This window comes from Natrix helvetica, assembly GCF_964273705.1.
Source record: "Natrix helvetica genome assembly, chromosome: 1".
NCBI classification, from domain to species: domain Eukaryota; kingdom Metazoa; phylum Chordata; class Lepidosauria; order Squamata; family Natricidae; genus Natrix; species Natrix helvetica.
In genome coordinates this window covers 365,030,541-365,043,769 of record NC_138548.1, presented here as the reverse complement: position 1 = coordinate 365,043,769, position 13,229 = coordinate 365,030,541, and the positions used below count along the sequence as shown (strand labels likewise).

Here is a 13,229-nt window from a genome sequence, read left to right as displayed (position 1 = left end):
GGAACGTGCAAATCAGACCTTGAAGCACGCTCTAGACAGATATATTGTCACACAGGGAAAAACACCCCCTAGCCTCCCAGCAGTGCAAAATATTTTAAATCTTTCCCTGTACACCCAGAATTTCTTGAATTTGACGGGACAGCCACCCACCACCGCCGCCAGTCGACATTTTACCACTTCTCCAGCTGCCAAGTCACCAAGACCCAAAGTCTACTCCAGATCCAACTTGGCAAGGACCAGCAGACCTTATCACCTGGGGCAGGGAATACGCGGCGATTCAACTTCCTGATCGCGTCCTTTGGGTCCCTGGTCGATGTGTGAGGCCCTATCAAGCACAAACAGATAAACAAAAAGATCTCTGAGACAGCTGCCGCGATTCAGATCAGGACCGGATGTGCTGGTTTTGTAATAACACTGAACAAAAGGATCGCTTCTAATAAAATAAAAACAGAGGAGATGTGGGAATGAGGTCGCCATGGTATATGTGCAGATCAGTTTTCCTGATTGGAACACATATAGGGAATTTGGGACTGAAATAAATTGAGTAGTGAACACGGGTTGAGCTGGATGTCCACTGGGAGGGCCCCATTTAGAAAGCTGTGTTTGCAAAGTAACAGCTTGATAGATATCGAAACCATCTTGAATAACGGGGACTTTCCAAACTGAGGCAGTTACCAGCAGCCTAGGAAACACGTGGTTCAAGCCGTTAAGATACTCATACCGAAAGCACCACTTAAGCAAGTAGAGGCCCAACATAACCATATTAGGCTATATGCGATAATGTGACCAATAATAAATCAGCATGCTTTGTTTCCTTATACGCTCTTAATAAAAGAGGGGTTCAGAACACGCCCTGGGCTCACTCACCTCGAGGAAACCCTTGTGTGTTGTCTTCATTCTGCTCCTGGGCGGACAGTATGAGTAGCCCACCCTGTGCGGGTAGGCAATCCTGCAATAAATTAATAAATACATAAATAATAAAATAAATAAATAAACAATAAAATAAATCCATAATAAAATAAACACATTATAAAATAAATAAATACATAATAAAATAAATACATAAATAATAACATATATTCATAAATAATATAATAAGCTAGGAGGAGGATCACATCCATCTAATAGGATATCAGAATTAGTAAATGAGTGAATAATATTCTCTCAAATTTGAGAGAGAATTTGAAATAGTTTTACCACCAAAGAGGATGTTTTCCTGGAGATAATAATCCCCTGACTGATAATATTCAGCATTTAATTATTTCTTACTATCAATTCAACATTCTTGTCATCTGGCACATTTGAAATAATTCTCATTCCAGCAATATTTACCATGGAAATTTCCTCCCTTCTACAAATTTATCTCTAATGATTTTTTCATAACTCCTGAAAGTGCCTCAGTCCCTTTGCCTTTGTTTCTCCCCAGCTTTCTCCCCCTAAGCAGAATGCATTTTTCTCATAAATTCAACATAGTGATCCTGAATTTCATTGGGATTCATATATTTCCTTCCTGTGAAATCCCTCCTCACAAAAGGATTATTTTTACTGCCATGAAAATATTTCAGAGGAGAAGCAAAGAATATTAAATCTGTTTTTCTTAGTCCCTTTCCCTTCGTTTCCTTTCTTTGAATAAATATTCCGTGCATTTAGAGCAAATTGTTGGTCCGGCTGCAGTTCAGGAGACCTGAAATCACTGGGTGTTTCTTGAGTCTCTTTGGGGGGATTTTCTCTTCCTTTTTCTTTGACTTCTGAGCTGACTTTTCTCTCCGGAGAGATCCGGGCGTCTCCTTCCCCCGAGGGGCCAAAGCTTTTCCCTGGCCACCAAGAGAGGCTCTCAGCCTTTCCTGAACTCTCCCCAAAATCAATTCAGCCTCGATTTCTCTGGGAAAAATCCCCTCTGAGTCTTATGCTTTTTGTTCAATCAACCCCAACAAAGGAGCATCTCACTAATTGCAATACTTTAACCCCAAACCTTCCAAAATTAGCATCGATTCTATGGGTGCTTCATCAGAAAGAAATTCAACATTAAAGTTGATATTAAAAATAAACCTTGAATATCACAGTGTCAGGCAGACAAAATGTATTGTGTGTTCCTGCTGTTTTAAACTGAGAGGTCTCCAAATGTCGATTAAATTAAATTCCTGGATGGATAGAACGAGAAAGTGGTGTTTCGGAAGAGGGTGGGAAGTGATGTGCGGTGAGGTTTATGGCTGGTGAGGCATTGACACAGTGGTGGGTTTAAAAAATTTTTAGAGCCTCTTCTGTAGGTGCCGCCTGCTTTGTGGGAGTGGCTTGCTGGCCATGTGACTGGGTGGGAGTGGCTTGCTTGCCATGTGACTGGGTGGGAGTGGCTTGCCGGCCATGTGACTGGGTGGGGTGGAAAATGTGGTGAAACTCACTTAACAACACTCTTGCTTAGCAACCAAAATTTGGGGCTTCTTTCTTTCTTTCTTTCTTTCTTTCTTTCTTTCTTTCTTTCTTTCTCTTCCTTCCTTCCTTCCTTCCTTCCATCTTTCTTTCTTTCTTTCCTTTTTTCTTTCCTTCCTTCCTTCTTTCCTTCTTGTGTCTCTGTCCCCAACTTATTTTCTTTCTCTTCCTTCCTTCCTTCCTTCCTTTCTTATCTCTCTCTGTCTCTGTCTCTGTCTCTGTCTCTGTCTCTCTCTCTCTCTCTCTCTCTCTCACACACACACACACACACACACACACCATTTCCCTCATGTCTGCCAGACTGCCACTGACAGCTCTGAAAGAGAAGGAAGGACTCCTGCCTTGGGAAGGGTTGGACTAGATAAATCTTATCTGTCCAGGCAGGGTCTAAATGGATGAACAGATTCCTTTTGGGAATCCACTCATCCCACTGGCCAATCAAGCCAGTCACATGGACAATAGCTTAGGGTTACATCCAAGGCTCATTTGCCTCGGCCATCTCCTTTCGTTCTCTATCTGCCTCATGCGATCCCATTCCCCTCCTTCCTGAGCCAACATGAAGAGGACCGCAGCTCGCGCTGATCTGAGGCTAGCGCTGAGGAGCCTCCTGCACAGCATGGCTCTTCTCCGCAGCGCAGTGGAAGGAGTTGCTGTCCCCGCCACCATGATCCTGGGGTATTTTGCTTGCAAATATCAAAGTTGTCACAGTCCTCCCTTTTTTAGAGGCTTTTTTAAGCCTCACCTCAGCACTCGCTTTTTCCCTTTTACATTTCTTTTCTTTTCATGAGAGCGGTGAGGCTCTGCCTCCCCTGCCTCCCCTGACTGCATGTCACTGAGGGTGGGGGTGTTTAAAAATAAAAAAAAACAGGACTTCTGTTGGGTGTGTGGAGGAAATGATAGGCGGTGGTGATCCCTGCAGCCTGGAAAGCTGATAGGTGGAATTCTGGGAGGTTTTGAAGAAGAGGTCGGACAGCCACATATCTGAAATGTTACAGGGTCTTCGGTTTCCTGCCTGAGCAGGGGGTTGGACTAGAAGACCTCCAAGGCCCCTTCTGACTCTGTTCTTCTGTTCTTCTGCTGTGGGATTTGCCTATTTTGAGGATTCTGCCCTTTTGATGAGGTCACCTGATCCCAACCAGGAAGGATTTAGGTTTTCCCATTTTTCAGGATCCCTTTTCATGTCTTCCTGCAATTTGCTTTGGAAGATGACTCCAAACACCGTCCCAAAGGTCTTTTCTCCAAAGGCAACTGGACTTTGGTTTTCCTTCAAGACATTTTCCTTCTCATCCAAGAAGCTTCAATTCAGGCAATTGGAACTAAAGAAACTTCTCGGATGAGAAGCGAAATGTCTTTTGGGGAAAAAAGCCCCTTTGGGTCAACCATGACTGGACTGACTCAGAATCTCCACAGACACTCAATACACAGAATATTTTTAAGAGAGAAAAGGAGTCTTGAACTAACCAACTTGCTCTTCTGTTCTGGGCCCTCCTGTGTCTCTCATGTGCCTCCTTCCACTCCTTCCCTCCAGCCAAGCCCACCGTCACCATCTCCCCCACCAAGATGGAACCCACTTTCCCCAACACCATCCTCCTCTGCACCGCGACGGGCTTTTACCCCATGGAGATCGAGATCCAGTGGCTGAAGAACGGCCAGGAGGAGAAGGAGGGTGTGGCCTATGGGGAGGAGCTCCAGAATGGGGACTGGACCTACCAGCTGCAGGTGATGCTGGAGACCCAGCCCCAGCGAGGAGACGTCTACACTTGCAAGGTGGAGCACGCCAGCCTGGAGGCCCCCATCACTGTCCAGTGGGGTAAGCCCCTCCCGTCCTGCTCTGGGGACCCCATCCTGCCCTGAGAAGCAGGAGAGACCCTCCCTGTAGAGAGATTAAGAATGGACCCTCCTCCTGGGGGAAAGTGGGCTTGATCCGCCTTCTCAGGTGAGGCTCCTTCTCCTTCCCCAGAGCCCCGTACCTCCAGCTCTGCCAAGAGCAAACTCTGGACGGGGATAATGGGAGCTGTGATAGGAGTGGCCTTCTTTGCAGTGGGGCTCTTCTCCTACCTGAAGAGCAAGAAAGGTGAGTCTGGGGGGGTGGAGGAGAGGTTGTGGGGAGGGGACCATCTAGGGGAGGCCTCTCAGCAGGTGGCCAAGAGGGTCTCCTTGAGAAATATTTTTGGCAGCTTCTCTTGTTTGAGGGGCTATTACAGAGAGGGACTTCTCCGGGTGCCGTCCGCCAAACAGTGTCGGGGGGCGACACCCAGGAGCAGAGCCTTCTCTGTGATGGGCCCAGCCCTGTGGAATGACCTCCCCCGGGACATCAGGATTACTTCCGATCTCCGCTCCTTCCGTGTACAACTGAAGACCCACCTCTTTCAACTATCTGGCCTGGCTCAACCATAAATTTTCTTACTCCTCCTGACAGTTCTTTTACATTTTTAAATTTTAAATGGTTTTTATAATTGGGGTATTTTAATGGTGATTTTTAATTGTCTAATGTGATGTAATTTGTTACCTCCTCCGTGCATGTATGTCTTTGTATATATTTGTGTTTATGTGTTTCTACATGTGTTTTATGTTTTATATGTTATTGTACGCCGCCCCGAGTCCTGTTTGGAAAGGGAGCGGCTAATAAATTTAAATTTATTATTATTATTTATTATTATTATTATTATTAAGGGAAGATCCTGCAACCTATTATGGGCTATCGAAGGGGAGGGGGACCCCCTGTGTCCTGCAGCCCATGAAGGGTCCTGATTGGGTCTTTTTCTCCTTCTAGCAATTCCCATCCAACCTCCTGCAGGTGAGTTTCTCCTCTTCCTCCCTCATCTGAACTCCTCCTAAAAGTTATGGGTGGTTTTTTTTAATTCTTTAATTGTTCCTTTTTAAAAAACATGCCTGAACAATATCTGTTTGCTGTGGATACAGCAAAGTTTTGGATTTTGGACAGCTTTTACTTACAGAGATCTGCAAAAGTATTGCAATGAAAAACGGAAGCTAAAATCTTGCCCAGAATTTTTCCATGCTTTGGGGAATTGCAAAAGGGAAGGGAAGGAGGGGCCATTTCTTCCCATTCCTCCCTCAAGGAGGAAGGACCCCAAGGTTTACATTCCCACATGCGTTTCGTAAGCAACCCTCCCATTCAGTTAGGCTCACTGTGGAGGGGGGTTCCTGAGGGTAATTCAGGCATGGGGACAAATTCCACCCCTGTGGCTATTCAAAAAGGGGTGAGTCCCATGCTACTATGCACCGTGTCATTGAAGGCCACTTCAGCAAATGGCAGGAGATCTTCCCAGATAAATTGCTGATAATTAACATAAGCATCTCAGGTATTGTTCTATCGCTTTGTTAGCTCGTTCTTAAGCACCTTTCGTACTTGGATGGAAGGTGGAGCTGAGCCCTTGAGATGACCCTATCAACTTAATGAACTCCAACTTCCAAAACTTCACCCTGAACTAGACACCCCTCCCCCATGCGAGATGACCCTTCTTGGCCCCCCCTTCAGACTCATTTGGGCTCATTAGTTGGAACCTTGACAGGGTCCTCTTCCTGACCCCCCCCCTTCTCCTTGTGAGAATTCACACAATTTCTGGCCAAGTGACCTCAGTCTGCACCTTTTTCTGCCACCCCCTTTGTAGCCCCCTCTTCTTTCTTCATATGGATGTCTGCAGGGAGTGGGGAGGGGGATGCCCTCTTGATTAACCCTTTAATTAAGTCAGGGAGAATTCCAAAATCCCCTGGAGATGAAATGGGGAGGAATCCCTCATCCATCCCAGCCTTTTCGTTCCTGCAATGGGCACATTCTCCCTCTATCCGTCCCTGCCTATCAACCACCCCCCTGCAGTGTGGGTCTGCCTTGGGGTTGGGGTGCTAAAAGGGAAGATAATATGATTTTTACACTAAAAGTTTCTCTTTATATTCTAATTTTCTTCCCCGTCTCTTTTTCTACAGCACTCATGAATTAATCCTGCTCTCTGATGCAAAAGGAAATTATTTCTTTAGTAGCTGATGATCAGGGCGTTTCTTTCTTGGGAGGGAGGGTTGGAGATGATCTAGGCCCAGTGTACCCTGTGTACCCAGAGTGTGCCAGACATAGCTGAAAAGAGAGTTGGTGTTGATACGCAATACCGTATACAGATAGCTGTTTAGTTTGCAAGTGTTTACTATTATGGAGAAGATGGCATATCTTCACACCATCAGCAAATTTATCACTGATAACCCGGTTGGATGGAACAAACTATTTTTCCTGGTCAATGAAGTGCAGCTTACTCCTGCGTACTGAAGGATTGTGGGATGCTGTACAGAATCCACCGGACGTGACTTCTTGGGATCCAGATGACGATGATGATGCCAAGAAGATAGCAGAGTTTCAAAGATACAACAAACGAGCATTGTGTATAATTGGTCTAACGTTGACTGACCAACAGTTAGTTCATATTCATGGGGAGAATTCTGCAGCAAGATGTTGGGAGAATTTGAAGAATATTTATGAACGTGACACTGTAGGTGCACATATACATCTTACCCGCAAACTGTTTAGGGCACGTCTTCTGAAGGGTGGAGATATGTTAGCTCATTTAAACGAAAGGAGTTTTCCAGGAGCTACATGAAAAAGAACTCATTTTCTCAGAGTTACATCAAGTTTACATCACTCTGTCATCACTGGATGAGAGTTATGATGGTTTCGTATCTTCACTTGAGGTCCTAACTTGAAATGAACTGACATTGTCTGACATAACTGCACGACTGTTGGAAGAGTCGAGACGAGAGTTGGAAAGAGAGCAACTGAGAGAGAAACCACCGCAACATGAAGAGTCCCCTTCAACTGCCTAGACTGTTTTTCTTGTGGGGCAAAGGGGCATATAGCTAGATTCTGTAAAAAGGCTAGACGACAGAATACTAGACAGGCTAAGAAACATGATAATGTCAATTTAGGTATGTCTACTTTGACTATCTCTAGAAATGCACCAATAAGCCATGATTCATGGGTTGTTGATGGTGGAGCTTCACAGTGCATTACTAGAAATAAGAATTGTTTTATAAAAATGTCTGCCAGCAAGCAACATGTGTCTCTGGCTAATGGGTGGAAGCTAAAGGCAGCTGGGGAAGGAACTGCACACTGTGAATGTGTAAAGGAGAAATTACATATGTTATACGTGCCGAGACTTGAGTTTAATTTACGTTCAGTAAGGGCTTTAGTCTATATTGGTTACACAGTAACACTTAAAGGTGATGCATGTGTTATGGAAAAAGCAGGTAAAATGGTTACTGCTAATTTGAAGAATGGTTTGTATGTAATGTCTGATGAAAGTGTAGTTACTTCTGTGTATACAAATGCTAAACAGCATGATGAATGCATAAATTTGTTACACAGGCGTCTGGGGCATATTAACTTTAAAACATTACAGCAAACGGCTAAACTAGTGGAAGGTATTAAGTTAAAGCCGTGTACTAAGTATTTGAATTGTAATGTTTGCCGTAAGGAAAAGAGTAAGGCTAATCCTGCAAACCGGCTAGACGGCTTTAAGACTGAAAGGCCTCTAGAAGTAGTATTTGCAGATCTAATTGGACCTATAAAACCCAGTTTGGGAGGTGCCTGTTATGTTTTGAGTATCATGGATCATTACTCAAGATACGGTTTCTGCTACTTAATGAAAAACAAGATGGAAACTTGTCAACAATTTTATAATTAGCTGAGATTTGCAGAAAGGAAGATGAAAGCCAAGGTTATAACTGTAGTTACTGGTAATGGAACAGAGTTTACAAATTATAAGTTCAAAGCTATGTTAAAAAAGGCTGGTATTGAGCATAAACGTTCTGCTCCTTATAGACCTCAACATAATGCATTTGTGGAAAGGAGAGGGCAAACGTTGTACGTTATGACAAGAACCATGTTAGCAGATTCAGGATTGCCTGAAACATTATGGGGAGAAGCCATGATGTGTGCTAATCATTTGTTGAACAATGTTGTAAATGCTTCAACTGGAGAGGTACCATTTACACGTTGGCATGGTAGGAAACCTGATTTGAGTTACTTGCATACGTTTGGAGTTCCTGCATGGGTGCATGCTCCTGCACAGATCAGGTTAAAGGGACAAACTCCTGCGAGGCAATTAATATTTGTTGGTTATAGCTCAAACCATAGATCTTGCAGGTTCTGGGAACATGGGGCAATTAAGATCTATCATAGTGCAAATGCGAAGTTTTTGGAGCATGTTGGTTGGGCTAAACTGGAGACATGCAATGATGAGGCAGTAATTGAAACCCGAGTAGATAAAAAGAATGTATCAGGAATCCCAGAAACGTGTGATGAAGGGAAGGAGTCTACTCAGGAGGAGGAAATGATAAGTCGGGATGAAGTGTTAAAGCAGGAGGATGTTCAGGATAGTCCACCAATAAGCCCTGAGTTACCCAGAAGGTCAACCCGTGTAACGCGGCCACCTGATAGGTATCAGGCATCTGAGCATGTAAGGTGGATAAGGTACCTGCTACATACCACGAACTGGCTAAGTATCCAAATGAGGATAAAAAGGTAGGGCAAGCTGACATGAACAATGAGTTTAAGTCATTGCAGGATTTGGGAGTGCTTGACAAGACTGATTTACCTTCAAGTAAACATGCAAGGGGACGCAAACAGAAATATAAGAGTAAAACTTGAGTGGATAGGAAGTATGTAGACCTTTATGAGATTTAAACCCCGATGAGTCAGATGATGTTGATATAATAGGTTCTATGTGTGATAAGGGATGCATTATGAATTGTATCTTGAATCTACACTATATACTGTATTGTGTGTTAAAGAGAAAACATAAATCATTATAGTGATTATTATAAACTGAGAATGTAAAGTTGTATGTAAATACATTGACAACCGAAGAGGGGAGAGTGTCAGGGATGTAACCCTAGGCTTGGCTTGCCAATGTATATTAAGCTATGATTACGTTAACGTTTCTTTAATTGCTTAAGAGATTAATTGGTTAATTACCTCAAGCAGCTATAAGAGGGAGCCAGAATGGTTGTTAGATCTCTCTCTCTCTCTCTCTCTCTCTCTCTCTCTCTCTCTCTCTCTCTCTCTCTCTCTCTCTCTCTCTCTCTCTCTCTCTCTCTCTCTCTCTCTCTCTCTCTCTTTTGTTAGACGCTGATGGGATACTGTATCGTGAGTTACTGAGTCTTGCTAGTGTTAGTTACTTTGTGGGTTAACTGAGAATATTGATAACTGAATTACTGAACCGTGTATGACTTGGACTGTTAACCGGACTCTGAATACCTCTATATTTCTACATAGTAAACTACTATATTTTTATACTATTCAGTGTCTCTGTATGCTGGTTTGTGCGTGTTATTCCATATCACTCTCACTACGCTTCTCTGCATACTCGCTCTCCTAACGGGGAGCTTAATTACTCAACAAATATCTTCCTCAAAATTAGCAGATTGAGAAATTACAATTACATGTTTAGGGTCAATAAATTTGCTCCATTTTGAGTTATCATCAATACCCATAAATCTCAGTCTCTTTGCTACTGGACTTCCTTTTCTTCTTTGAGCTAAGGGAATGTTTACCATAGCGTATGAACCAAAAATGTGGAGGTTCTTGAGATCAGGCTTGTAGCCATACAGCATGTAGAAAGGAGTTTGATTGATTACACTGCTCCAAGTACGGTTGACAATGTAATTTGCATATTTGATTGCTTCACCCCAGTATATACTACCGAGATTGGCATCTTCTAGGAGACAACGCATCATGGTTTGTAGAACTCCTTGTCTTCTTTCTACGACTCCGTTATGAGCCGGTGTATATGGAGCGGAATGTGTGATGAAGAATTCCATTCTTACACATCCAGTCCTGGAAACACTGAGACATGAATTCTGCACCACGGTCACTCTGGATTCTGGCGATGCGAACTTGGTATTGTGTAGAAACAAAAGCTGCAAAGTTTTTAAAGATCTGAAAAGTCTCAGATTTCTCTCTCATAGGATATATAAATCCATATCTAGAATGATTATCTACAATAGTTAGAAAATACTTTCTACCACCAAATGATGGTGGGAAAGGACCCACTATGTCAGTGTGTACCAAATCAAAAATGCATGTTGACAGGCGTGTAGCGTGTTTGGGAATTGCAGCTGCCTTGGATTTAGCTTTCCTGCAAACTGCACAATCCAAAAACACCTTACACCCCTTTAGATCCAAATCTTTTGCGAACTCCGGAATCTTTCTAAGAACACAGAAACTGGTGTGCCGCAATCTTCTATGTCACTTGTGGATACACCTGGAATGCAAAGGTTTACCAGTTAGTGAATTCTCAACATTAACAGTTTCATGAGGAACCTCAGGTTTGCTCTGAGCAACCTGCTTCTGTTTTCTCTGTTTGTTGGCTTTAGGAGCCTTTGGCATAGCAACGGGTTCTCTCTCTGAACCAACTCTCTCTGGGCCCGTGCTGTCCCTTTTTGGAGTTTGCATACTCGCCTGTGCTTTTGGCTTTAAGTAATAAACACCACCAATCAGCATGGTTTCAGCAACAATATCTCCATCTTTAACTATGTAACTTGCTTTCTCGAGGTGGTGAACCTGGAACTTTAACTCTCTAGACAAGTAACTGACTAAGCATATTACTGGTTGCTGAAGGTATGTAATAAACATCAGGGATGAATGTATCGAGCTCTTCAATGTAAACAGTTCCTTTTCCCATGACCTTGCAAGTGTGGTTGGAGAAGGAGTACAGTTCTCGATACTCGGGTTCTGGCTCGCCCATCTCTGTGAAAAGTTCCTTTCTGTGGGTAATGTGTACAGCTGCTCCACTATCTAAAGTCCACAAAAGACATCTGTCGTACTCTGGATCAGGTTGTGGAACGTTGGTTATGGCCAATGTTGCGAGTGGAGCTTGTGGATCACGCCTTGGACCACGACGACCTTGTCTTCCGCCTCTACCTCTGCCTCTGAAGTCTGTTCCTCTGGGCTGGTATGTGATGGGAGCTGGAACTCGTTGGGGAGAATCCCGGGTGTCATGTCCCATACAGTTGCAGGTGTAGCATTTTGGCATCCTTGGAGCATGTCCTCTTCCTCGGAAGGGACGTCTAGCTGGAGCTTTTGACGCTGGGGGTCGTTGCAGATGTGGCATAGCTAATTTGATAGCTTCCTCCTCAACTAAAAGTCTGCAGACATGATTAACTGTGCGTTGGGCAATGGGCACGTAGTTAATATTTGCAATGGCATCTTTCCATTCATAATTCAATGAGTTAATGATGATGCTGACCATTTGGATATCATCAATAACGTGGCCACTTTCTCTCAATTCACTTCTCATTCTTTTCAGTTTGGTCACATGTCTACCAATTCGTTCACCAGGTTTCAACTTCGAACCATGGAACTCAGACATGAGCAAACATGAAGATTCAATTGAAATGGGCCTGTAGCAATCTTCCAAAATGGCCCAAATTTGTTGGGCTGTTGCATCAGGTGGAAAGGTAACCTGCAATTCAGTATCCATGGACATCAGCAAAGTTGTGCAGGCCCTAGTCTCTAGGTCTCTTATTGCAGGAGTCCACGGTTGTGCAGGAGGATTAAAAACCATACAGTGGGTACCTTCTCTGCGAAGCAAGAGTGCAATCTCACTGACCCAGGCTTTATAATTCTCTCCTGACTCCTTTAATTTTGACTCACCAGTCAAAGGAGTGACAGAAAATGCCTGTTGAGGGATATGCATTTGAACAACTTGCTGTGCAGGTTGAAAAGCTGGTTGTTGAACCAGGGGGCGCTGTGTTATTACAGCTGGAGCAGGAGCTTGGCTTGCTTGAAAGGCTGGCATTTGCCTTTGCCGCATTAAGCGTTGCCTTGTTCCATCTAGGGAAAATCCAACACCACCAGGGGGAGTTGAAGATTTAACCTTTGGAGGTATTTGTATCAGAGCTTGATCATCTGGACGACTTATAGATAGGTCTGGGTCTGTCCAGGTTTGTTGCAATTTATTTAATTGTTGCTCTAAGAAATTTTCGCCATGAGATGGCAGTGCAGCTTCACTTCTTGGCTGCAGAATTTTTGTATGCGTGGCATAAGTAGTAAAATAGAGGAGATCACGTGACCTCGGTGATGTGTACATATCTCTCTGTTCTGATTTGCCTGATGCAATGTCCTCTAGGGGGTGTGTCTTCGGTTGTGGGTAAGAAGGCAAGATGGCGTCCTCAGACATTTTGGAAGTGGGGAAACCCCTCCTACTTGCCTCTAGCCTTTCATAGTGTTTTTTACCTTTACTTTACTTTACTTTAATTGGATTTGTTAACCGCTCCCTCTCCCCTAGGGGACTCGGGGCGGTGTACAGACAGAATAAAAACATTATAAAAAACATTATATAGAACAAATTACAAAACCCCATAAAAACAAATTAAACATAAGTCTGTACAATAATGCCTAAATTAATTAATGATTAAAACCAAATTAAAATACACCCAATTTAAAATAACCAGTCAGGAAGATCAAGGGATTAGATCATGATTGCGATTGGGTCAGGCCAGCTAATTGGAACAGGTGGGTCTTGAGTTCCTTACGGAAGGAGCGGAGGTCAGTAATGATTCTAATGTAAGGGGGGAGGTCGTTCCAGAGGGTCGGGCCCGTCACAGAGAAGGCCCTACTCCTGGGCGTTGCCCGCTGGCATTGTTTGGCGGACAGCACCCGGAGGAGTCCCTCCCTGTGAGAGCGAATTGGTCGCAGGGATGTATGGGGTAGGATGCGATCCCGCAAATAACTAGGTCCTGAGCCATGGAGCCCTTTAAAGGTGAGAATCAACACCTTGAAACGCATCCAAAAGGCC

General features: G+C 43.8%; 2 protein-coding genes across 6 annotated transcripts in view; one reads left to right on the top strand and one right to left on the bottom strand.

Moving 5' to 3' along the window:
• Positions 1-13,229, bottom strand: part of LOC309382524 (uncharacterized protein) — a gene marked incomplete at its 5' end in the record, with an annotated part of 469,143 nt that overhangs the window by 172,408 nt on the left and 283,506 nt on the right. The window lies entirely within an intron of this gene.
• Positions 1-13,229, top strand: part of LOC309384815 (rano class II histocompatibility antigen, A beta chain-like) — a 34,880-nt gene that overhangs the window by 6,977 nt on the left and 14,674 nt on the right. The window contains exons 3-5 of one of the 5 annotated variants that reach the window (XM_081938617.1): positions 3,956-4,237; positions 5,201-5,224; positions 6,373-6,434. The exons of 3 other annotated variants lie outside the window; for them this stretch is intronic. In XM_081938617.1, the coding sequence (XP_081794743.1) occupies positions 3,956-4,237; positions 5,201-5,224; positions 6,373-6,386 (320 nt within the window). In that variant the 3' untranslated portion in view covers positions 6,387-6,434. Of the gene's footprint in view, positions 1-3,955; positions 4,238-4,387; positions 4,502-5,200; positions 5,296-6,372; positions 6,435-13,229 lie in introns of those variants that run through there. One more of the 5 variants, XM_081938614.1, reaches the window with a different exon arrangement.